At 39.0% G+C, this 25650-nt stretch overlaps 2 protein-coding genes across 2 annotated transcripts; both read left to right on the forward strand.

The window, feature by feature from the left end:
* Positions 1-990: 990 nt before the first annotated feature.
* On the forward strand, positions 991-6338 carry myoz1a (myozenin 1a). Its single transcript, XM_080037107.1, has 6 exons — positions 991-1170; positions 2800-2886; positions 3635-3822; positions 4251-4524; positions 5293-5455; positions 5534-6338. The coding sequence occupies exons 2-6, from the start codon at positions 2802-2804 to the stop codon at positions 5763-5765; spliced, it is 942 nt and encodes a 313-aa protein (XP_079893233.1). The 5' UTR covers positions 991-1170; positions 2800-2801; the 3' UTR covers positions 5766-6338.
* Positions 6339-6792: 454 nt separating this feature from the next.
* Positions 6793-25132, forward strand: hhat (hedgehog acyltransferase). The gene is made up of 12 exons (XM_080036305.1): positions 6793-6923; positions 7842-7991; positions 8080-8144; positions 8403-8516; positions 8596-8790; positions 9680-9892; positions 10194-10371; positions 11016-11166; positions 12782-12817; positions 16958-17159; positions 18921-19065; positions 24767-25132. Exons 2-12 carry the CDS (start codon positions 7871-7873, stop codon positions 24850-24852), a joined length of 1506 nt encoding a protein of 501 aa, XP_079892431.1. The 5' UTR covers positions 6793-6923; positions 7842-7870; the 3' UTR covers positions 24853-25132.
* Positions 25133-25650: the final 518 nt, after the last annotated feature.

The following is a 25650-nucleotide window of genomic DNA, read 5'->3' on the forward strand; positions in this document are numbered from 1 at the left end:
GACCAAAAAAGAAGAAAAAAAAAGTACCATTTCAGCTCTTTGAGGAACCCCAAACTACATGATGTATGCTTGAAGAGTATCATGTTCTCATAAATGTGAAAATGAAATTATGAAAATCGCTTAACTTTTTTGATCATATACTGATTGGTATAGAGTCTTGTATGTATATTTTGTGTAAACCCCTATTTATTTAGGCTGCACAATATTTTATTGTTGGTAACAAGAAGCATAATTACTATCAAGTGGTTTTTTAATGAATGTATAAGACCTGATGCATTAAAAAAAATTATAAAAAATATTCTGAATTTAGTATTTATATGTGTGGCAGAAAACACACTTCTGTATTGGTGGGAATTGAGTTATTCTAAAATCCTGAGTAACATCCTGGATGTTACACAAAAAATATAAAATATAAAATAAATAATTCATTAATTCACTCTGCAGATATTTTATTTCACTCATACATTTTATGCACACGCTGTTGTTGCACATAATCAAACCGTATATAAGAGTATTTGACAGCTCTGTCTCAACCATGTCCATTATGTCTAGTGATAAGATGCTTCAGAGAAGCTGGAAATGTGACAATCTAGTGTCAGGTTAGAGTAATGTGGATGAGCTAACCTTCACTTTGAAACACAAACTGGCATGGTCTTACTAAACACATATATGTTTAACCTTAAACCTGAACTGTGTGCTTATAGATACTGTCCCTCCCTCTCGTTCTGTACCCCAAACACACCCCAGAGTCCTTTGAGGTTATCGGCTCCCTTCGTTCTTTGCTACTAAATATAGTCTTCTGAACCATCTGTGAGAATAATTTTGTTCCCTTAATATCCCCATCAGCACTTTCAGCTGGCCAACAGAGACTTTTCCCTTCCGCCCTAACGCCACCCCCAACCCCATCCCTATTCATACTCCTAAACCTAGCCCCTCCCGTCTTGATATCAATACTGCTGCCACCCACAACACCAACCCTCTGGAAGATCTGCCATTTGTGTGTAGGGTAGGTTTTGCACTCTCCAGGACCTAGGTACAGCCATACGTGGGGGTCAGAGGCACTGAGGGATTTGTAAACGTGTGATCAAGATCACCAGCATTGCGCCTTGGGTTGTCTCCTGTTCTCTGTTTGGTATTTATAGGTCTGTCCAGGATTACAACAAATTCCCGGTGAGTGGATCTGCATCCCATTGGTGTGCTTTGTCCTACTAATCATCCAACAGCTTGGATTTAATTTTTCTCCTACACAAAAGGGGAGAGGGAATAAAGATGTGCAACATGTTCCAAATCATAAGCTCTGTGCAGCTGATCTTCGGGGGGAGGGGAAATACAGAGGAACTCCTCTACTCAGTTACAAGATTGTTACTTTGACCTTAATGGGAATGCTTTTGATTCTACAAATGATTGATGTACAATGGGAATGGGTCCCTTTGCAGCTTTGAATTTACTTAGTACATCTTAAAATGACATAAGGAATGGGTGAATGCGCTGATCATCCTTATCTGTGGGCGTTGCAGATTTCAAATGGTGTTACCTAACCGAGACAGGGGGGTGCAAATCTGAGCTTGTAATTATTTATGGCAAATAAAACAGGGTCCGAATTCCTCCTCCTCAGCATCAATGAGTAGTACAACATATTTCAATCAAGTTTTGAAAGAAGTTCAAACCAACACTTCAAATTAATTTTTGGAAGTGTGTATTGTATCCTTAAGGGATTTTGTCAAGCCCATTTGATAGTCGAATGACGCCATTACACGTCGTCAAAATGTCTTGGCTTGAAATGGCTTTTATAAATAGCTACAGTGGGTTGAGTTACAGCAAGTAGATGTGATGTTTTGCCACTTGACTGGGCCTTAAAGAAACTTTCGAGAGCTCAAGGGGCTGGTATGCATTTAGGACGACAAAAAAGCAGTGTAAAATAAACAAATAACATAATATAAGAACTAGATACAGATCCTAATACTATAAGCAAGCACCACATGTTGTACAATTTTTGGATGATGTTTATATGCTTTATTGTAAGTGAAATCATGTTCCCATGCCGGCTGCGGATAAGGGAATATGACCAGTTCCTATTTTATGATCCTGAGGCCTTCACTTGTATTGTAGTAGAATAGCACCAGAAACCCAGGATGAACGAAAAAGCATGCTTCTGTTTGTGTTGATTCAGTCTGTGGACAGATATTCTATCCCCAGACGAAACAGAAACGCATGTTATGCTATAGGTTTCCTTTGAGGCAGACATCTGTTTGCCTGGGGAATCTGGAGAATCTGAGGTCACTGACATCACCCTTGAAATTGTAAAAGGAGCAAGGCCCGTCCTGTCTGTCAGTCAGTCTGATACATCCAGGTCCCGTGGATTCACTTTCAGTGGTTGTCGATGGCTGTAGATGTTGACGGTGAAACACGTGAAGTTGGTGAAGATAATTGCAAAGCAATTCTTAAAATTGTGTAAACGTCACCTTAAAACGGAAGCAAGGCACTCTCTTAAGTGCATTTCACCCTAAGTCTGTACATGCAATTATGCAGATTCAGAGTCATGTTATTGTCAATTAATTATTTTAAATACGAACTATGTTATGTGAAGGACAACATTACAATAGCTTTTGAATGTATTCATTTATATTTAATGTTTAGCTTAACAAATAAAATTATTCTGGAAAAGCTATGGCATCACTTTGATGTTGTCTGGTGGAAAGTAGGGGTTTACTGTAATGAAATCTATTACTGGTATACGTTTTGATTTTGGTTGTAACCATATTGTTACCGGTAACAATTTGTTCTTTCTTGAACCTCCAGTCATGCCTGTTGGAACACCCGCCTCCTTCAACAAGCGGAAAAAGCTGTCCAAGATCATTACTGACCTATCACATATCACTCAGGATGGTAAGGTTGGCATGAAATGACGTGAATATGAAACCAAATTCCCATATGCTTACTGCTATTTCATATAAGCACAGAATATGTATTTGAGATTGTGATACTTATCTTACAAGTACTTTACAAGTAAGTATACAAAATAACACAAACAATATATAGAAAAAAACTATATAAAGGCCTTTGCACACCGGCAGCGTTTATTTTGTGCGAGGGGAATAATTATAATCTTAAGTAAAAAGAGGCAATACCAGCTCCCATATCAGTGTTGTAATTTCTTGCCGGTATTGCGGGTTTTATTATTTTATTATTCTAAAACGTCACTATCGATAGTCAGACGAGTCAAAATGTGCATTCCAAATGATTCGCATTTTCACACAGTTTATTCACTACGTGTCCGGTGTGCAAAGGCCTTTACTCTGGGCTGACTTTTTTAAGTGGAAAGAATTAAAAAAAAAATTTAAATTTTTATCATCAATAGTAACGAAATGTCATTACAGGTTATGACAGAGGAAACACATGCACATCAGTGCACAGAGAAGGGAGATGAGGAAATATTGTAGATGTCATGAAACAATTAAATGTTTAAATATCCTTTATCCAAAAGGTTGTGATTACATTTTCTGTGACTGTTCAAATAAATAAAAGTTAACTATAATTAAATGTTACACATTTAACCCCTCTAGATTTCTTTGTATGTTTGTTTCCATATTAAGTAAAAATGTAATGCACATTTGTTGGAATCTCCTTTACCTAGAGTACGATTTGGAGCCAGAGGCATCTGAGTTTGACCTGGGTCCAAAGGTAAGGACTCCCAAAGACATCATGCTGGAGGAGCTCTCTCTGCAGAATAACCGAGGCTCCAAGATGTTCAAGAGGAGGCATCAGAGAGTGTCCATGTTCATCTATGAGAACAACCCTGACATCTTCAGCAGTGAGTCTATGGTGAGAGCAAAGTTCATGGACAAAACTAAATCAGTCATAAATAAGTCATTTTTCTGTCATTACAATTTTGAAACATATCAAAATACCAAAGAGAAAAGTGGCCAAGTTTGAAAAGGCAGAGTTATGCCTGTAACCTTATAATTCTGAATCTGTCCTCATTAAACAACATATGGATTTGATCTTTTCATTTGTAAGTTACCTGGACCAATTTTGTTTAAACCCTTATTGGTTAATTAAACCATCTAGAATATTTAGGTTATTATTGTCTGGAAGCAGATACAGGCCTCCAATACACAAGTATGACTCAGCCTGATAATGTTTGTGAGGTGTAAAGTCAAGTTGAAATGGTTAATCAGCATACACAACTGATTTTTGTTTGTTTGGCATATTCATATGGTTGGTTATACTACTTATATTTTTTTTCCCAGGACAACCTCGGGCAGTTTGTTCCCTCTCTTGGAGGAGAGATGGGGGATCAGATGGGAGGTCAGATAATAAATGTTGGTGGGCATTTTCTAAGCAAACAGGGTGGACTGAAGCATATCGGAGTGGGCCTCTCCGGTGGAGGGGCCCCTGTGCCTCCTCCCAAGCCTGGTAGCAAAGGTGCAGGAGGTGCAGGAGGTGCAGGAGGTGTAGGAGGAGCAGGGGGAGCAGGGGGAGCAGATGGACATGGTGGATCTGACCATGGGAAAGGTGGAGCTGGTAAGTGAGTGGTCTCCTCTAAAAGGTATCATACAAAACTGTTTTTATAGCCCTGTTCCTGGTGGTGCACAGGAAAGTACATATATCTTGAGTTCATTTGATTGCAACAGACCACATTTAAGAGGTGAAACAGGCTTGAAACCTTGAACAATAGAGGGCAGCAAAACTCTTTAAAGGAATAGTCGGAAATGTTGCGAAATGTTTCTTCACTTTCTTGCAGAGTTTGGTTGGTAAACAGATACCACTCTCATGTTTGTACAGTAAAAAACAAAGCTATTACCAAAAGCTGTTTAGCGTATCTTAGATTATAGACTAGAAAGCAGGGAAACAGCTAGCCTGGCTCTGTAAAATAATCGACCTTAATGCAACTCTAAAGCTCACTTATTGAAACTTGTTTAATCTTTGCAAAAAACACAGTTTTGTTGTTAATTTAAGAGGTGTTCATAGACACCAGAGTCAGGCTAGCTTATGTCCTCTGTCCCAAGTGTTAGGGTTAAACTGCTCCTATGTAGCTGCTGGGTATTGTAAGTATTGCAAGAAGGGAGTATTGTTTTTCTCTTCTACTATAACCCTTACCCAAGCAACAAAGACAAGAAGAAGAACATTTCTTAAAATGTTGTACTTTTCCATGCAAAGTAAGATCCACAAACATCACAGATAGTATTTAAGCCGGTCCACAGACTGTTGAATATAATTTTACAAATTTAAATATTTGCTTCAAACTTCGGTGGTGTTTGGCTCTATTAATGGATGTTCTCTTCCCGGCAGGTGGAAAGGGTGATGCAACTAACATGCAGATTAATATGAAGACGTACGTGTCACCATGGGAAAAAGCCATGAAAGGTGATGAAAATCTGATAGCCACTCTGAAAGGTGGAATGCCTGGTCCCGTTGATCGAAAGGATTTGTGCAAGTACAAATGCTTCAACAGGTACATCCCGCAAGGTCAAACTTTGCTTTAAGATGCTTAGTGACAAACAGGGCTAACCCTCTCACCTTGCTTTGCTAGGTCTGCAATGCCCTTCGGTGGCTTCGAGAAGGCCAATCAGTTTATGAAATTCCAGCTTCCACAAACTGAGCCAGCCAAAGAGGAGCCTGAACCCGCATTATATCAACATGAGATCGGCTGCCGGCCTTCCTTCAACCGCACTCCTATTGGCTGGGTGGGCAGCGGTGAGCCTGGCAGCATCCATATGGAGTCCGATGCTGTGCCCTTCGACGGAGAGACTGACGAGCTGTGAAAAAATATTCATAATGTGATTACACATACTGTGCACCGACACACACACATGCATACATGTTAGCATGCCCAAACGCCTAAACAAGCTTAAAAGTAACAGTCATTTTGATGAATTTGAATCTCTCAGTGTGGATAACTGGAAGCGTACATAAAATGTGGTCTTATTCGATTTTTTTCTGTATGTGTTAGTGAGGCAAAGAAACAAGCAGTAGAGAGATGAAACATTAAATGTTTATTTGTTTAGTTCACAAGTTGAGTCTAAACACTTTAATTTGTCAGAAAAAGTTGGTGAGAAGTAGCAGATTTTGTCAATGAGGAGGGAATGAATCATGTATGATGGAAAGATGTATGCTATATTAGTGTTGTGCTCAATGTCTGGTTGCCATATTTGTTACTTCCCAGTGTTTGGTTAAGTTTCTCTGATCTTTTGTTGAGCTATGAAACCCATACAAACCTGATGCATTCAGGATCCACAGAGTCAGCTGCTGTTCCATTACCTAACTGTTTTAAAGCATATTTCTTCAAAATGAACCCGTTCAAATTGTAACAATGCTCTTGTAGAGTGAATAAAACATCAAGGGAAAAATGTTGTGTGTGTGAAAATGCTTCTTACCAATTCCATGTGCTACTATGTATAACTATATTTGTATGAAGCCTCCAATGAACATTTCAACATAGTTTCAGGACATGAAAATAGATCTTATAAAGAGCAAACATGTTTCTAAGTTGCCTCAAAGTAAATGTAGGCCTACAATGTTCCTACCCTATTAGGCACATAAAAAAAATCAATACATGTATCATTGACTGAATGTTAGGCTACATTAAATACAACACAGTGATTAGAAGTATTAACTGATATACATTTAAAGTAATTAACCAAAGTACAAACATTTATTTAGGCTTCTTTCCACTTTTCTTGGAATAAATTGAAGAGCCACTCCCGCACAGCTGGGGGCGTTATGTTGTAAAAAGTTGTTTGCCCGCCATTGATTGTAGATGAGACGAGGAAAAAGTATTCAAAAAAATCAGTACCTTTGAATGATGGATAGATGCCCGGTCTGTAGGCTACTAAAGTTATGGTCCTACGGTCCAAGCCCTCTCAGACAGTGCAGCCTGACAGTTTACAGCACCACAATGGACACCAGCGCAGTATTATTAGGTAACACAGAAACTTCTTCAAATTATTAGCCAGCGTAGCTTAGCTCATGTTAGCTAGATAACTGCCGCCCGGATTGTAAATTTGCAGGTAACCTAACAGTTGCGGAAGAAAAATAAATGGCCAAATCACCACGAATTCGCTCACAGTAATGCGGTTTTAGAAGTCCCGTCATAATGTCAAATGCTATAACGATGACTGTTGGTCACTGGCTCCGGTTGCTAGCTAGCTACTTTACTTTGCCCATTTGGTTTTGCACCATTGACTGTAGGTTTGCAGCAGCAAGCAACCTCCACTGTTACCTAGCAACAGCAGTGATTGTCTTTTGCCACCGGTTTGTGTCACTCTTGTCATTCTGTAAGAGCGCACAGGATGTACAATTTTACTTTTTATTTACACAATTTTACTTTTATTTAGTTGTAGGCCTTTGTATTTATCTCTCTCTCTTTATCTATAGTATTGTGTGTGTTTTTGTTAACCGATAGTTTTTTTTTAAACATTTATGGAATTATTATGTCTAGGCTCAGGCTACTGCAACACAGCCTATACTATATATTTGTGAAAAGCTTTGATGTTCAGGCCGGGATGTTCCCTAAGTATGATTACAAATACACTGTAATAAAATTATATTTCATTTTATTTTAAAAATTGGAAGGGCCTCTGACAGACTATCAGTGGTATGCAGTAGGCTATGTTTTTATTTATTTCATAAAGAAGGCTCAGCAGATGTTATTTCATCGAATGCCAGCTTCCAAAATATTTTACATAGGACTAGGCCTATATAAAAACGAGTCTAGGCTATTTTAGATTTTAAAAAAAAGTAAAATATTTTGTATGCATGTAATGCAATGCTTTTTAATCAATGATAGTGCATATTAGTGCTTGCAGATCAGCGCAATTAAACCACTCTGTTTTACGTAGGCTACATCGCAGCACAGTGATTTTGCCTGATGAGGTCCAAATCAAAGGCCCAGTTGGCCCCCCTGCCATGGACAGAGATCCTTGTGTATTGGGTGCTATCCTTTGGCTCTCATTTGTACTCTTTCTACCAACTACACAAATTCTCCAAAGGTAAATTGAATTGATTACATTTATTCAATTAAATTAGAAGAAAAACGTAAAGAAAAATAAATCTGTTATATTGTGTGTTGTACCTCAGAACATGAAGCTGGATTACAGAGAGAATTCCAGTTGGAAAAAGGCCTTCTGACAGGGTTTAAAAGGGTGAGTACCACATTGAAATAACCCAATCTGAACAAACATGTATGGAGCATCTTCTCAAAACATATTTTGTTAAGTCCATAGTACATAGGTCTAATTCAAACTGTTTTGCATTGCAGAAACTAAAAACCTTTTTTCAATTCTAGTTCTTGAAATACATTTGGGTCATAAAAATGAGGGTCCTTTACACATTTGACCGTTCAAAAACATTTGGCTTCAGGTGTTTTAAAAGCATATATTGATTTAAGTTGTTTTCATCAGGACCCGTCAGACTTTGAGTGGAGTTTCTGGACTGAATGGGCTAAGAGGTCTTTGCTGTGGACACTGATTGGTCATGGCCTGATATCCAGATTCACCAGCATTTTTTACCCCAAGGTACAGTACTGTTTAGCGGAACATTGCAATTTGGTGAGAAGTGTTTTAATCCAATGCATTTTTGACGTTTCTCCAACAGTTTAGGGTGCCGGCACTCACAATATATGGCCTCTCAGCTGCCATCACTGTGTTGGGGATTAAAGGTGTGAGTGTGTTGCTTGTACAGCTGGGAGTTTCCTTTTCAGTGGCCCAACTGCGAAAGCCTGCTCTGTCATGGTCCTGTAACCTGCTGCTGCTCTCCACTCTACACATCCCACCACTTCAAGAGATCCAGGTGGGTTGTATCACCTTCATTACTAACACTGTCTTTATTGTGCATGAAGAAAAAAAACTACGGATACAAAACTGTTGAAGTCATATTTGTTATACAGCATATGTAAAGAACACAAGAGGGCACATTATACTAAGGGGACAAACAGCCTTTCAGCGCCATTATTCTATATTCATACCACAAGATAGGAGTTGAGTTAATTTATTGAAAGCATATGTACGTACCAAGCAGGTTGTTTATAGAGTTTTCTGAGGATCAGTAGACAGGAAAAGCTCAGTGTCATCCTACGAGCATTTGAAAATAGCTACCAGGGAAAGGCAGTGGGAGGCATGCTCACCAATCCTAATATGTTCTTACATTTATAGCAGTGAAAATGTAAAAGAATACCCACAGCCATGGGAGATTTTTTAAACTGCCTTTTCTTTAATACAACAAAATTATGAGAAACAAAAATAGACCAAAACACAAAGTCTTAGTAAATCTCTACTTTTAGGGTGTAAACCTGTGATCATTTTAAATCACTCTTTACCTGCAAAGCATAATCTCACACATAAAGTATTGTTACAGCCTGGCAATTCTGCTCCAGTAACAATTGTTATAAATTTGAATTGATAGAGTGAAATAAGGCCGACAGACCTGTGCATGCTTCTAACATTTTTCCTCTTTCCCCTCTGGATCACCACCCCCACACACTGCACGACTTTCAAAGATATTCCCAAAACTGTAAAGCAGAGCTCATTAAAAGCATGTGTTTGTATTTAAGTATACTGTACTTGTGGAGACATTTTCATAACTTTGTCTAAATCTGCTAATGTTTTAATTTTGATTGGTTTATTTTCTCATCTTGACTGTATGTTTATAATATAATTGGCCATGCCTCTGTATTACACAGAGAGGCTGGTATAAGACAGAGGAGGAGTACTATCTGCTACTCTTCAGTGTGGCTGTCTGTGGCCTACGCTTCATCAGCTTCAGCCTGGACCATTGCTGGAGCCCTCTAGACCATGGTGGAGTTATGCAGCTCTTTTGGTTGTTTTCATACACCTTCTATCATCCTTTTTTCTACAATGGACCCATTATCACATTCAATGACTACACTGAGCAGGTAAGAGAGCCAACAAAGGCTACACCTGAATTGAACTGTCATTTAAACATAGCAGACGTCACATAAGCGGTGGGCTACAAGAGATAATAACTTAGAATTTTTTAGATTGGTGGAGAAATATCTACCATTTATTTGGTCTTATGTCTTTATGTCAGATTTTCCACTTCTGCTCATTCTTTATTCATGCTTGTTTTTATTGCCATCTCTAGAGTATATTTAAATGATCCTGCTATTTGTTGTTTTGGTATTGAGGATTCCGCCAGCAAACCTTAACAACATGCATACTTTCTACACGTTGCAGATGCGGAGGCCTGCTGAGGAGAGTGACAGGGACGATTCTGCTCTTAGGTACTTGGTGCTGAGATCAGGGCGAATCATACTGTGGTGGTGCATTGCGGAATACATGATCCACATGATGTACATGCACACAATCCAGTCTAATGAGACCTACTTAGAAATTCTCCCTCCCTGGGCCCTGGGTAAGTCTTTACACTGTATGAATTGTTGGCTCTAATGTTCAATTTTATATAGAGTTTAAGCTTTAATGTTCAGATAAACGCTGACATTTTTTTCAAGATGCAGAATTTCAGAATGCTGATTACTAACTCACGTATTGGCCTAGATTTATATTCCAGTCTTTGAATTCTGTTTTTATAAAGTGACAGTGTCTAACAAGTATTTTTGTATTTTCTTTTACCTTTTTTTTCTTTCACAAATTGAAGTCATGATTAGCCAGGTTATGTACCCTCCAATAGCCCCTTTGTGTGTTTACCCTTGGAGCCCTATGAATTGGATACCTATTGGATGGTATATCTGGGACTGTGAAGTTATATCATCAATTCATGCAGGCAATTCTGCTTAACTGTTCTTAGCATCTATTTAATGCAGGCAACCAATTATATTGGCTAACTTCTAAATACATCAATTAATGCCTCCTCTGTTGCTTTGTCTGAGGTTTCTTCTTTTTATTTCCACTTGTCTAACAGTAGAAGGTATGGTGTATATACTGTGAAGCCCTTAGAGGCAAATCAGTACACAGAAAAATACCATTTGGATAGTAGTATAGAATTTCTATTAACCATTAAGATATTACTTGAAACACCTCATGTTCTCTATGTCACAGGTGGTCTGGCCCTGGCGCTCGTCCAGTTCTTTTATGTGAAGTATTTAGTACTGTTTGGCCTTCCATCCATGCTGGCGATGTTGGATAAGCTTGTTCCCCCAAAGCTTCCCCGTTGTGTCAGCATCATGTACAGTTTCACAGGGATGTGGAGGTAAGACCATACATACCAACCAACTCCAGTTAACACCACAGACATAAATCCAGAATATATTGGTCTCGCATTATTTCTGAACACTTCCATGACCGGAAGCTTGTATCCATGGTATCCTTGAGGAAAAGTAAATGTAATGTCAAGTGCCTTAAGTGCTCACTCTGCACCGGGGCAGTGAATTGCCTAATCTTCTGTCATCACCGGCAATCAGAACAATAGGTCACCTCTGCACCAGGGACATTATATCATTCTTTCAGACTCAAGCTACATTGGTTTGCTCAGTGGGGGCATTCCTAAATTTACAGATCACATCTTTTTCTCTAGAAGAAAAATGGTGACTAGTAGCACTGTAACGAGAGCAAAGAATATCATGAAGCAAAACAAAACCTGGCTACATTTTAAAATTACAAATCGATTTGCCAGTTAGAATCTTGTGGGGCAGTTTTAAAGGGATCTTACAAATGACAGTTTATGTTATTATAAAACACCATCCAGTAGATCAGGCATAATGACTGCTACAAATATTTTTTGCTAATTTAACACAATGGTTACAAAGAAAAAAAAGAGAGACTATGCCGGGTTTATGCTGAAGGGGTCACACTTGCTCAAGTTAATGAACACATACACTGCAGCGCCTGTTACACTGGGATGAAGCACCTTAATCAGCAATACATTCAAATAGAAGATGGCTAAAAACAACAGGTTAGCACTGCCTGGAAAAATATTTCAGGAAATGTAGGTATAGGCTTAGTGGTGCTCTGTTGAACACTATGTGCTAACTGTGTCATTTGTAATCACCGTTTATCTCTGAAGTGCTCTAGGATGCACACCACTTCTGGAAAAACTGACTTCTAGCTTTTACATTACAAAATATTCTGCATTGTACATTCAAATGTTAATAACTACTCCAGTCTGATACAGTCCTGCAATAAGCTCTTTCTTCATGAAGACTATAATCTTAAATGTTTGTTCAATCTGTTTTAGGTTTTGATTAAACTTTATGTTCATTTTGGAGGATGTCGTTTTTAGTACTGTACAACTGTATTGCAATTTGCAAGCTTGTTATTTGGTCCACACAATTTCAATCAATGAGGGTGGGCTAATGCATAAATCATTCTAGCTCAACAGCAAGCATCAGAAGCTACTGTACATCCGCCCAAAAGTTCTTGTCTCTTTCTTCACATAGCAAAATCTCTCTGTAACTAAATGTAATGAACACATAAATAAAGCAATCTCTTAATTTAGAGCACGTAAAGTTGAGATGGAAGGCTGTTTGTTTGGTTTTGCAGTACAAAAAAAAGCACTGGCTCTAGACAAGATCGACCAATGTGCTGACGCCGATGCACTCCAATCCGCCTGTGTGTGCTGAGCAAGCCAATGTTGACAGCATTGGTGGAATACATCAAACTGTCCACCGACATCATTGACAAAACCGCCTCAGTTTACAGGCAGCTCTCAAAACAAAACTCCAAACGCTTTTTCTAATCATCTTAATGACAAAGAGACACACATGCTTCGTACTGCACAAGACACATTTTGTATGACGTCCAGGGCTCAGGTGCTATATTAAGTACATTTGTGACTCAAATAACCATTTTCTTTTGTTCCCTCTCAGGTTCTTTGATGAGGGCCTATATCGATGGCTCATCAGGTAAGAGGCACTTCATTAGGCACTTCATTAGCAGTGGACAAACTAATTCAGATGTTAATGCAAAATATATATATATATATATATATATATATATATATATATATATATATATATATATATACACTCAACAAAAATATAAACGCAACACTCCCATTTTTCATGAGATGGACTTAAAGATCTAAAATTCATTCCAGATACACAATATTACCATTTCTCTCAAACATTGTTCACAAATCTGTCTAAATGTGTGATAGTGAGCACTTCTGCTTTGCTGAGATAATCCATCCCACCTCACAGGTGTGCCACATCAAGATGCTGATCTGACATCATGATTAGTGCACAGGTGTACCTTAGACTGTCCACAATAAAAGGCCACCCTGAAATGTGCAGTTTTGTCTCACAGCAAAATGCCACAGATGCCACAAGCATTGAGGGAGCGTGCAATTGGCATGCTGACAGCAGGAATGTCAACCAGATCTGTTGCTCGTGCATTGAATGTTAATTTCTCCACCATAAGCCGTCTCCAAAGGCGTTTCAGAGAATATGGCAGTACATCCAACCGGCCTCACAACCGCAGACCACGTGTAACCACACCAGCCCAGGACCTCCACATCCAGCAGGTTCACCTCCAAGATCGTCTGAGACCAGCCACTGAGACAGCTGCTGAAACAATTGGTTTGCATAACCAAACAATTTCTGCACAAACTGTCAGAAACCGTCTCAGGGAAGCTCAACTGCATGCTCGTCGTCCTCATCGGGGTCTTGACCTGACTCCAGCTCGTCGCCGTAACAGACTTGAGTGGGCAAATGCTCACATTCGATGGCGTCTGGCACGTTGGAGAGGTGTTCTCTTCACGGATGAATCTCGGTTTACATTGTTCAGGGCAGATGGCAGACAGCGTGTGTGGCGTCGACTCGTGTGGTTGAGCGCTTTGCTGATGTCAATGTTGTGGATCGAGTGGCCCATGGTGGTGGTGGGGTTATGGTATGGGCAGGCATCTGTTATGGACGAAGAACACAGGTGCATTTTATTGATGGCATTTTGAATGCACAGAGATACCATGATGAGATCCTGAGGCCCATTGTTGTGCCATACATCCATGAACATCACCTCACGTTTCAGCAAGATAATGCACGGCCCCATGTTGCAAGGATCTGTACACAATTCTTGGAAGCTGAAAATGTCCCAGTTCTTGCATGGCCAGCATACTCACCGGACATGTCACCCATTGAGCATGTTTGGGATGTGCTTGACCGGCGTATACGACAGCGTGCACCACTTCCCACTAATATCCAGCAACTTCGCACAGCCATTGAAGAGGAGTGGACCAACATTCCACAGGCCACAATTGACAATCTGATAAACTCTATGTGAAGAAGATGTGTTGCACTGCATGATGCAAATGGTGGTCACACCAGATACTGACTGGTTCTGAGTCCCCAGACCCCCAATAAAGCAAAAAAATGCACATTTCAGAGTGGCCTTTTATTGTGGACAGTCTAAGGCACACCTGTGCACTAATCATGATGTCAGATCAGCATCTTGATGTGGCACACCTGTGAGGTGGGATGGATTATCTCAGCAAAGCAGAAGTGCTCACTATCACACATTTAGACAGATTTGTGAACAATGTTTGAGAGAAATGGTAATATTGTGTATCTGGAATGAATTTTAGATCTTTAAGTCCATCTCATGAAAAATGGGAGCAAAAACATAAGTGTTGCGTTTATATTTGTGTTGAGTGTATATATATATATATATATATATATATATATATATATATATATATATATATATATACTGTATATACTGTATATACTCTATTTATAGCTATATACTCTATGTATAGAATTACATCTATTTATAGTATTTGTTGCCTAATGATGCATAAGCAAGTGTTGAATCATAATATCATAATGTATGTTATTTATTGTACACTTACTGCAAAGAGCTCATTTCCTGTGGGGCATTGAACTTGTCGGCTGAATAACCCTTAGAAAAGTACCGTTCTCCAGCTGCCTGCCCACATGTGTTATCATAATGGACATGGATGCTGCATTTGCATTTAGTCTTTCTCATGATTATGAGGTTGAGCGTTATTTGTGAGTAGTTCTTGTGTTGTGTTACTGTCCCCCTCCATCCTGGAGAAATGCCTCTTTGTTTAATATGTGCATATGTAATGGAGCATTATGTGTTTTCTCACTTGTACTTTGGACAACAAGCGTTATTAGTCTAGTTTAATGATGCACACTTGGCTGAATGCGGCCTATTGGGGGTTTATGGTCTGCTTGGAAGGCTCGGGTTGCTACATGACGGCAACGCTACAGTTGCACGGTTGTCAGAAAACAAAAGGATATTCTGTGAAAATGTTTGCTAATTAGTTTTTGTGTTGACTGTTTTCCTTGTTTGAGATGAATGATGGTATACTTGTACATCTGCTGCATTCATACCGTTGCATAACTCTTTGATGATATTGCATATCAGACTGTTAAAGTGGCTCCAGTTCAGTTGATAAAGATCCCGGAATATAAATTGCAAATGCAAATTTCCATTTTAAGCCGTGTCCATTGGAAATTGTTTTCTCCCCTGCTTAATGGCATCACTTGCCATTATCTTACTGCAGATGCAGAATGATACCCAGGATGACACAATGCCCCAGCGTTCTTTCTTGTGAAGTGCTCTTAAAGAGGTTTTAATGCAGTACTGAAATGCTGTTGAAATTGCCTGAAGAGCGCTTGATGAGTGTGTAGGTGTTAAAATGATGTGCCCTACATGACTCACTGACACCCGTCTCCCTGGGCAGCTAAGTGGCTCCTTCTTCACCATTCTACTGCTTTTCCTGTATGCAACTGTGTTCCTGGTTTTGTGTCAGTGTCTCACTGGCTGTTTGATTGAGTTATTATAGCTACACACGAGAAGGAGTGTTTGACTGGTTGGGTCAGGGGTCAGAATGTAACGTCTGAGTGCACTTAAAGCAAGAAAGATCAAGTACACTGTATATCTCTATAAGAGCAAAGAAACCAACGACTAGAGGTAAAGATCCAGTTAGTCAAAAATGATCATATTTTGATTAACATCTGTTAAGAATCCATCTACATCTAAATCATTTAGAGGAAAGTCGATGTACAGGCACTCAGCACATAAAGGTATTCAGTATTTCCATTCTGTTTCTTTTTGCACCTACGTTGATCCTCCTGTATGGCCAAGCTGGTCACTCTATTTAAGGCTCAGAAAATGCTGGCTCATCTTTCAGGAACATTGATTAGCCAAAGGGTGGCCAAGATAATAAGTTCCCAGTTTAGTAACACTAGACGGAATAGACAGAACGTAATGTTTGTAAGTGTGTTGCAGCAGTGATGCAGCATGTTGAGAATCTGTACCTCTGGGACACAGACAGAACAAGGTTCTCACAATATCTGAGACCACATCATGCACCACATTCGGGACTGATTGTTGCGATATTATATTCATCAAATGGACTGCCACATGAATTGAAGTGAAGGACAATTTAATACAGTAAATTCACATGCACAAGTTATGTGAAAGATCTTTTCTGTATGAATATTTATTTCACTGCAGTTTCATGTAGCTATTAATCCTCAATTTATTAAGCAAAATGCTGATTTCAGACTTTACCCTAACAAAACCAGAAGCTACAACCAGTTGAAGTGATGATTAAAAAAAAACTTAACTTGGAGTTGGAAGTGGGTTAAACATGTTTGGAGGCTTAGATGTGAATCACATAAACCACTTTGGAATCATTAACCCAGTTGCAGCATTATTAACAACTTGGTATAGCATTGATATTCCCTGGAGTGCCTCTCCATTTGCTCTGGAGGTGAGAGCAACAATCATTTGATTACAACTCAATGAACAGGACATTATAATTTATGTGACACACCGACCAATTTGTTTGTGGATTATTGTCCAATTTTCCACCTTTCTTTGTTTTACACCTCACTATTTAGTAGCTGCAGTACGTCTGTGTCTTGTGCTTACCATCTCTTTGTTATTTCCACCATTTATTTACTGTTATCTGTTTGTTGGACATGTAATAATATCATTTTCGGAGCTGTAACGTTTTATTTTTGATTGCTTTTTAAAGCTGTATTTCTTCATGTTATGTACTCATGTTCCAGATATATCTACGTGCCGTTGGGAGGTTCACGCCATGGTCATCTTTACACAATGTTTTCCACTGGCCTCGCGTTCGGATTCGTCTGCCTCTGGCACGGTGGCCATGACTACTTACAGTACTGGGCCCTGATGAATTGGGCTGGAGTTCTGATTGAAAATGGACTGAAGTCTCTCTTAGCCTCATCGTTTATCCACTCCATTGTTGTAAGAATTGAAATCCAAGAATTTACCGGTGCAAAAATTGCATTGTATATAGATTTAAGTTAAGATGTCTGGACATGATACAATTGTTTCGGTAGCTAGAACTAAAGGAGTAGGGGAGACCGGGGTAAGTAGGCACACTTTTTACTCTAGTGAGAATTGCTCATCACCTAAACATCTTTCAATAGTCATTCCTACATTACATTGAAGCTTAAGGTGTTGACGTGTAATGTGAACCCCTCACTTTTTCTAACTTATTGTAATAAAGAAGAAATTTACCATCAAAGACACTCTAACACATTGTGACAACCAACCCCATCAAGGGGTCGGTTGTCACACACTATGGGGTTGTTTGTCACAATGTTATTTTAATGGGAAAAATCTTAAAAAAGAAGGCAAGAAAGCAGAACTAAATTTGAAAGTTTAATTTCATTGTCAGGTTGAAAAATAGGCCTACATAATTTTATGCATCTTAACACAAAATGAGCAAGGAATAAACAAAAATGAAATCCATATTAAGACCAACCTACTGTATGTAACAACATAAAGAACAAAACAAATAGGTCTAACAATAATAGCCTACTCAACTAGGATACACACATTCACTATTTGAGTTACAGTGATGGCAAATGTAGGGTCTGCTCACTCTAACTAAGCAGAGATTGTGTGCCCACTGGCTGCACATACAACACTTCTCCCATACCTTCCCTGAACGGCTGCTGGAGAACGTTTCCATACAAACCAAACACAAACTATCCTCTTCATCTGATGAAGACTCCTCCTTCTGTCTCTTTCTCTTCTGTTTCTTCTTCCCCAGCCGGGGTGGAGTGCACTGGGGTGCAGTAGCCTTGGCAACTGGTCTAGTTTGGGATGCACTGGCTCGTTTTGATTTTGTTGCCCTTTGTCTCTTTTGCATGCTAGCTGCCTTTCCTGCTCTATTCTCTCCTTCTCTGGGGTGTCAGTGAGGATACAGCTTGACATTTTATTTTGTTATTGTGTTCTTTTCCTGGCTGCACCTTTTGGATAACATGTGACAACCAACCCCCCAAAAAATGTGACGACCAACCCCAACTGGAATTTCTTGCGAGAATCAAGGCCAACAACCATCGGACAACTAATTAGCTTGCTAAAAACAATCTAAACTATAGCTTACCCTTCACACTTTTTTAGGGTAACAAGTGTTTTGTTATAAACCCATTGTGTAAAAGCCTAGAAGAAAAATACTGAGGAGCTAAATATTTTCAATTTGACATGAAAAACACTAACAGTCCTCTCACCTCAAATTCCACAGTCTAATTCCAAGGAAGACTATGTAGGTGACCTCTGATCCCAGTTATGGATATTTACATACCAAAATTTAATAGACAGCACCTTCTGGTTCCGAGATATAACGATTGTGACAACCTACCTGTGTGACAAATTACCCCGTTCTCCCCTAATTTAATCTGATTTAATGAGACAATGCCTGATACATTTAGTGCATACAAACTGTAAAATTAAATTGGCATATACCGTTAATGCCGAACATTAATTTGAGTACAATCTGTTTCTGATACATTAGCAATAATGACGTTCAGACTATTCTTGAATGTTTGGCCTCTAGTCTTGCTCTCAAAACAGTCTGAAACATACTTTGTAGTCCTCCTAGTTTATGGTCACCCAATTCATTAGCACCAGGTGCTTTGCTGTTATTTGTTTCTCAGATTTATGATGAAACGCTGTTGTGGCTCCTTCAATTTACCTATTCATTTATTGATTTCCCAGGAGCAGCATCTCTCTGCGGCCATGGAAAGGCGTTGCATTGCCCTTCTCTCTGCATTCTCCACTGCCATGCTCATCCTCTCTAATCTGGTTTTCCTTGGGGGGATACATGTTGGCAGAATCTTTTGGAAGCGTGTCTTCATTCAAGGTAAATTGCCTAACACAACATTCACTCAATGGGTTTTGTGTGTGTGCCTTTTATTGTGCAGGATTGACTCTCAGCTTGTTTCTCCTATTATATATATATATTTATATTAGCCTATTATATTTATATATTTATATAATTATTATATGGCAGATTAGTTGCTTTTGTAGGTCATTTAAAAAATATCCTGAAAAGGCACCTGCTAAAAATAGTACATCTGAAACAAGTTTTAGAGAGAGGCCGAATTTTCAAGAATTAAATATGATAAAATTATTTAAAAGGCTACTATGGTATCTGTGTATATCGAAGTATATTCTGTGGATGACAGGGCTCTGGTTGGACATTTTCATGGATCTGCAATGCTAACTCTTCCAAATAGAGAGACATCTGCTTCATGGTTGTGCCAGTCCCTGTTTTGGTCCATGGGTCTTTTATCTGGCTCATTTGGTACCTAAAGCAAGATGGCAGGCCCTGCTGAAGCCTGTCTACTCATGATAAGCAATCTGAGCTGCACTCGCCGCTGGAATGGGCGCTGAGTCAGTGCCCAGAGCTCAGCTCAGTGCTGATACAGCAGCATATAATATACATAATTTTTTTTACGGACATACTGAAAAAAGCTGGGAACGCAACAGTGACATTATCTTTTGTGTTCGCAAACTGTTGCCTATTAACATATTTAGAAGACTCGGAACCACAATAGTATCCAGTTGATGGAGAGGAGAAAGAGTTATGACCAACAAAATGCGTTGGTGTACTTGCCATATAAATTCAAGACCTTTTATGTATTTTTGTATCCAACCTTGAGTGCCTGTACTTTGATAATTATTTATTGTATTTTTGGTCATAATTCTTCTTCCTCTCTGTCACTTTTATTCCCTTCCATCAGCAGCGGTTGTTAAAGGGATACCAAAAGCGCTCCTGACACCTTTTTTTTCTTTTACATTAGCATCTATTTGAATTTGTGTTTCAGCCAACCCACCATTATTGATCTGTGCAGTTAAGTGTGATCAGCGCTTTAGGTCGAATTATATGAACTGTTGGTTCAGAGGTGAGGTGTAGGCCTAAAATCTGCATCAACAAAGGTATCTAGGTCACAAGTTTCAGATTCATTACGCTCTGCTGAGGAAAATCATTGCCAGGAATCATGTTGACAGTTTAACACTCAGCATCTTTCCTATTTTCAGAATACATTTTTTTCCACCTAGCGATATTTTGCGACCTATAAAACCAAAATAAGGTTTTGGTTTATGCTGCAGAGTTGGTGTGTGTGGTCACCAACTTTTAACATCTCAACATTACAGGAACGTGGTGGGCTCCAGTGGCGTAGTTGGTAGAGATCGTACCATATAGGCTCAGTCCTTGTCGCAGTGGTCGCGGGTTCGATCTGACTCACGGACCTTTGCTTCATGTCATTCCCCCCTCTCTCTCCCCATTTTCACACTATACTATCAGATCTTCAATATTCCCATATTATGCTAAATGCACTTTTTAAATGTGTTCTAACATATCCATGGGTCCACGGTGTGCCTATGCCAAAATATAAAAAAAATAACAATCTCTCCTTTTCTCACTCTCCCCTTTTCTGAAACCCCCACCCCTCCCCCTCAATATACTCCAGTCAGAATTCTCCCAGTTTCTGACCTCACAAACTGGAAAGCCAGAAGCTTCCACTGTGCAGCCCACACCCCTATTTCTTATTGGTCCACGGCCCTGACAGACAGAGGGCGAGGCGTATCTGGCTTCGCTTCCGGACAGGGGGCGGGGGCAGCTCAAAAATTGTATATTTACGAGGGGAGCTGCAGCTCTTTTAAAAAAATAGGCCATTGTGAATTAGCTGAACATCAGCATAGTACAATAAATTATCTGAAAGTTTTTTTCAGCAAACAATTAAAGAAAAACGTATCAGGGACCACTAAGACCATATAATATGGTGTATAATAGTACCGAAAAGTGTATAATATGGGAGCTTTTAAAGAACAAAAAAACATTACAGGAACATTTTGGAGAATTGTAGTGAACCATTTCAGATGTGTTCAGTCCGTTCTGAGTCTCCCACTTTATGTTCTCTACCTCCTGTGTTTTACTCTTTTCTTTATTAGTTCTTCAGACTAGATCAAACTCTATTTGGCTTGTGCCACAGTCTTTGGGCCTCTTGATGTCTGTTCAAAGCAGATTGAAAAAGGTTATAGTCTGTCCACTACTTAGTGTTTCCCACAGGTTGAGAATGTACTGGTGGTGGTGCGGTGGCGCAGAGTGTGGCGGTGCGGCGTGTGATGGGTGGGTTCAGTAATAGATGAGTCAAAGAAAGGTTTCTGAACTCTTTATGGATAAACAATGAGTCAATCATGTTAAATCATTTAGAAAGGAATACCTATTTACATATTACACAAACAAGACTATGAACATGTCGAAATACATTTTTAAAAAGATCACTAAGACTATATATTAAACCAACCAGACTATACGGTGGTTTGGTATCCAGTTTTGGATACCTTTTTAAATTGCCCTCAAATTATACCCCCGGTACACGGTATTACTGTTGTTTAATTGCATTGGCCATTTTATTTTTTCTTCTATTTAGTACTTCAGCAGCAGCTTTAGTTTTAGTAGTTTTACCTTTTTGTTTTAGTTTCTCGCCTAACTTTTATTTTTTATTTTTTTTAAGATAATTTTTTTGCATTTTCATGCTTTATTAGATAGTACAGAGTTGAAATGGGGAGACAGAGAGAGAGGGGGGATGACATGCAGTAAAGGTCCACGGGTCAGATTCGAACCCGCGACCACTGCAACGAAGGCCGGAGCCAATATGGTACGCGCTCTATCCACTACGCCACCGTAGCGCCCCCTTCTCGCCCCCTTCTCGCCTAACTTTTATTTTCTCTTCTATTTATCCCAGAGGCTGTCAGTAGCACGCGAGTATGAGTCTAAATAGCGCTAAATAGTCTAAATTTGATAGGATCTTTATTTGACAAATTATGGGTCACTGTATCACTTACAGGACTTCTGTCGTTGCTCAGCTTCTATTCACAGTAAGTCTTAAACTTTACTGTGACAGTAAAACTTGTTGGAAGTGTGGCAGGCTCAAAGTAAAATATGAGTAACATTATACAGCTCCTACCAATCCTGACCTCTTTCTCTTACACAAGAAGATTCTGTAGTTCAGATGTCTATAAGTAGGAATTAAATTGAGAATCTCCGTTTGCCTTCATGGTCTCTCATGCTGACCATTAAATACTACAAACAAACCTATGACATGGCACTTTAACTTTAAATAGACTATTGATCAAACCACTTAATGATTTTATTCTTTTCACTAAGTGCTTATGTTGTTGTATTTTAAATCAAACTATAATGTATCCAACATAAATACCCAAAGGCATCCCATGTTTCTGTATGAGTCTGCACAATAAACCAGAGAGGGAGAGTTGTGGTTTGATTCATTAACATGAGATCCATTATTTCAAATCAGCCTGTCTGGGATTTTTACTGGTGTAGGCAGCTGCATGATTGAACTCTGACCTCTCTGGCATGAAAACAAATTTGAATTCACACGTTGTTTCTAAAGTTGTATATGTTAACTTAAGATGTGCCAAGTGTAGACACAGAGCTAATAAGCTGGAATCATGAAAACGTCTTTGGTCAAACTTAAGACTGTAAAGAAGTCCCTAAAATAATTAATTTTCGCAAAACTATTTGTCACCATTGAATCATTTTGTAATTGCATGTAAAGAAGGTTTTTACATCATGTCAATTGCAAAATCATTCCTTTACTTTGTGCAACATTATAGCATTTCTATACTATATTTTTCCTATGTAAAAAAAAAATGTTTCTTACGTAGGCCCTTTTTTAATATACATTTAATATACATTAATGCTTAATGAGCATAGATTAAGCATTAATTAACTGCTATGCTTAGTTAATGCTTAACTAGTTAATGCTTAACTAAGCATTTGTTAACAAAGCGTAGTAAATGCTAACGCAAGCATTGACATACAGTTGACAGCTAAGCATTTACAGTTAGTTAATGCTTAAGCATGAACTTCACATTAACAAACCGTTAATAGCATTAACTAATAGTTAAATGATGTTACCTTATTTTAAAGTGTTGCCGCTACATTTTTCAGTTGGATTTCAGTAGACTTTAAAATATAATTAGGATCTGTTGTAAAATCACAGTAGGCCTACTTGTACTAGAGTACGACTTTGTATTAGTTCCAACTAACCTTTTTTCTTCAGTACCATAAGAGCTGAGGCGGAAGTGTCAATAGTTTTGACTGTATTTGGTCATAAACCAAATTAATTGACAAATGACATTAAATGTTTGACGCTAAAGGAAAGTCAGGGAATCACTAAAGTCAACAGGGTTGATCCTCTACGGGCTGCCTTTCCACTTAACTTGAACCCGAAGCACCCTGTTAATCAAGTAACAAAGGACACTGCGGTGTAATTACAGCACTGGTTGATTACAGCCGTAGTAACATACTGAAAGAATTCCTTCTGCTTTCCATCTCTTTGCTAGGGCTGTCATTTGTGCTTTTCATTAGAACAGCAGAGCCTGGAAACAAACATGTTATGTTCCAAAGCTGCAAGTAGATCCGACTTATCAGTTGAAAAAACTTACTCACATTTCGCTAGTGTCGGTTGTTTACTTCATGTTCTGCTTGAAGTCAGAAACAGCAAAGTTTTGATGACTGGTAGGAGAATATATTTCACACTGAGGGTGTTAATGATATTGCCATACCTGCCAAGACAAAACTTCTGGGACTGCTTGGCGCAACGGCAAGGCTGGCTTACCTTGTGCACGCAGAGCCCCGGGCTGAAAGGCTTTGAATGATTCATTTAGATGTCAGAAATGCATAATATTTCAAAGGTTTGCATGAAAATGTTGTTCAATGTGATTAACCAAACATTTATAATTAGCTTGTATTTACAGACAAATGTTCACCAAAAAATGTGTTGTGCACCTATCATCAAAACATTTTCCTATTCCTTTGTCTACTGCAAGCAGAAAACTGACAGTACAGCTGTGTGTGTGTGTGTGTGTGTGTGTGTGTGTGTGTGTGTGTGTGTGTGTGTGTGTGTGTGTGTGTGTGTGTGTGTGTGTGTGTGTGTGTGTGTGTGTGTGTGTGTGTGTGTGTGTGTGTGTGTGTGTGTGTGTGTGTGTGTGTGTGTGTGTGTGTGTGTGTGTGTGTGTGTGTGTGTGTGTGTGTGTGTGTGTGTGTGTGTGTGTGTGTGTGTGAGAGAGAGAGAGTGAATTCGATTTTGACATGAATAGAAAAAGAATAGACCATTGAAAGGCATTGTGGGTGCAGGTGCAGGTTACTGAGATAATCTGGAGGCAAGCCAGTCGGGGAGGAGGTGCAGACAGCTGTCCTTACCTGCCTGCTCGACCCCTTTAAGAAGCAGCTATAAATAGATGGAGAGCATAACAGTAACACAACGCAGAGGCAGCAGAGAAATTACCAAATAACTACTACTACTACTACTACTGTCTCTCTAGCTCTTAAAACAATGCTTGTCTTTATAGAAGTTACCTTTTACAATATCAATTACTTTTAGCTGAGGTTAAATTTAATTCATCAACATGTATAAAGGAAACTGTGCACTGATTCAGGAAACAATGAGCAAATGATAATTTTTTAAATCTAAACATTTCCTGTTACAGATTAAATAAATTAGTTTATTGGTTTTCTTTTATTTCAGGCTGGTCTTCCATTGCCCCTCCTATGCTGGCCTTCCTCTACTGCTTTGCTCAGATTGGACTTGAGTGGACTTCTCACCCACCGTGAGAGTAACCTTGACTTTGTATGCAAGTGAGAATCCCTGCTACCGGACAACCAGAAAAAACCTGCTGAGTCCAGTGCCTCCCTCGTCCTCGCCAGCCAGAGAGTCTGTGGTGAATAGGGCACGTAGCCACAGACACCGGCCAAACCTGGATGAAATGCAGCTGAGCAGCCACTTTCCACAACCTGCGCTACCAGGTGAAATCTGTCTGTAAGCTATAAGACTTAAAGGATCAGTGTTGGTTCTTTTTAAGGAGAGAGTTTCCTGAACTTGTAAGATAGTTAAGTGCACAGAAACTGTAATTTTTTTATTTTTTTATTATTATTTATTTATTTATTATTATTCTTTCGGACAATTCCACACAATACACAATTATCTCTTTCACATCATACATATAATAGAATGAGTGTTATGCTCTTTATTCAGGGAAAATCAATCTCCATTAGCGGCTTTGGCCGTCTCTTCGAACCAGTAAGAGTCACTGAATCACTGTTATTCTAAGAAACTATAAAACAAAAGTATGGAACCTGAATCTGTCTTGGTTATATGATAATGATTAGGTATTGCATTATAGTGCGGAAAATTGGATAAATGATAATTTCACATTACCGTCCTCCTTTAGCTTGCAACAAAAGCATTTGTGTAAAGGTAGACAATACGGCGGCACGTGGGGTAATAGAGCAGCAGGAACCACTTTAATGTCATTATTTCGTCCACAGGTGAGACTTGGATAAGGTAGAATGACACTAATATTAGTATTTGTTACAAGACTTTAGAGTTTAGAGGGACTAGCTTTTCATTTT

This window comes from Ammodytes marinus (genome assembly GCF_949987685.1).
Source record: "Ammodytes marinus genome assembly, chromosome: 11".
Classification (NCBI taxonomy): domain Eukaryota; kingdom Metazoa; phylum Chordata; class Actinopteri; order Uranoscopiformes; family Ammodytidae; genus Ammodytes; species Ammodytes marinus.

Excerpts from the sequence above, each read along its gene's own strand:
- myoz1a (XM_080037107.1), top strand. The coding sequence starts at position 2,802 with ATGCCTGTTGGAACACCCGCCTCCTTCAACAAGCGGAAAAAGCTGTCC. Across the intron at positions 4,525-5,292 it reads CCATGGGAAAGGTGGAGCTG|GTGGAAAGGGTGATGCAACT; the intron begins GTAAGTGAGTGG and ends TCTTCCCGGCAG. Across the intron at positions 5,456-5,533 it reads AAGTACAAATGCTTCAACAG|GTCTGCAATGCCCTTCGGTG; the intron begins GTACATCCCGCA and ends TTGCTTTGCTAG.
- hhat (XM_080036305.1), top strand. The coding sequence starts at position 7,871 with ATGAGGTCCAAATCAAAGGCCCAGTTGGCCCCCCTGCCATGGACAGAG. Across the intron at positions 10,372-11,015 it reads TCTCCCTCCCTGGGCCCTGG|GTGGTCTGGCCCTGGCGCTC; the intron begins GTAAGTCTTTAC and ends TCTATGTCACAG. Across the intron at positions 11,167-12,781 it reads AGTTTCACAGGGATGTGGAG|GTTCTTTGATGAGGGCCTAT; the intron begins GTAAGACCATAC and ends GTTCCCTCTCAG.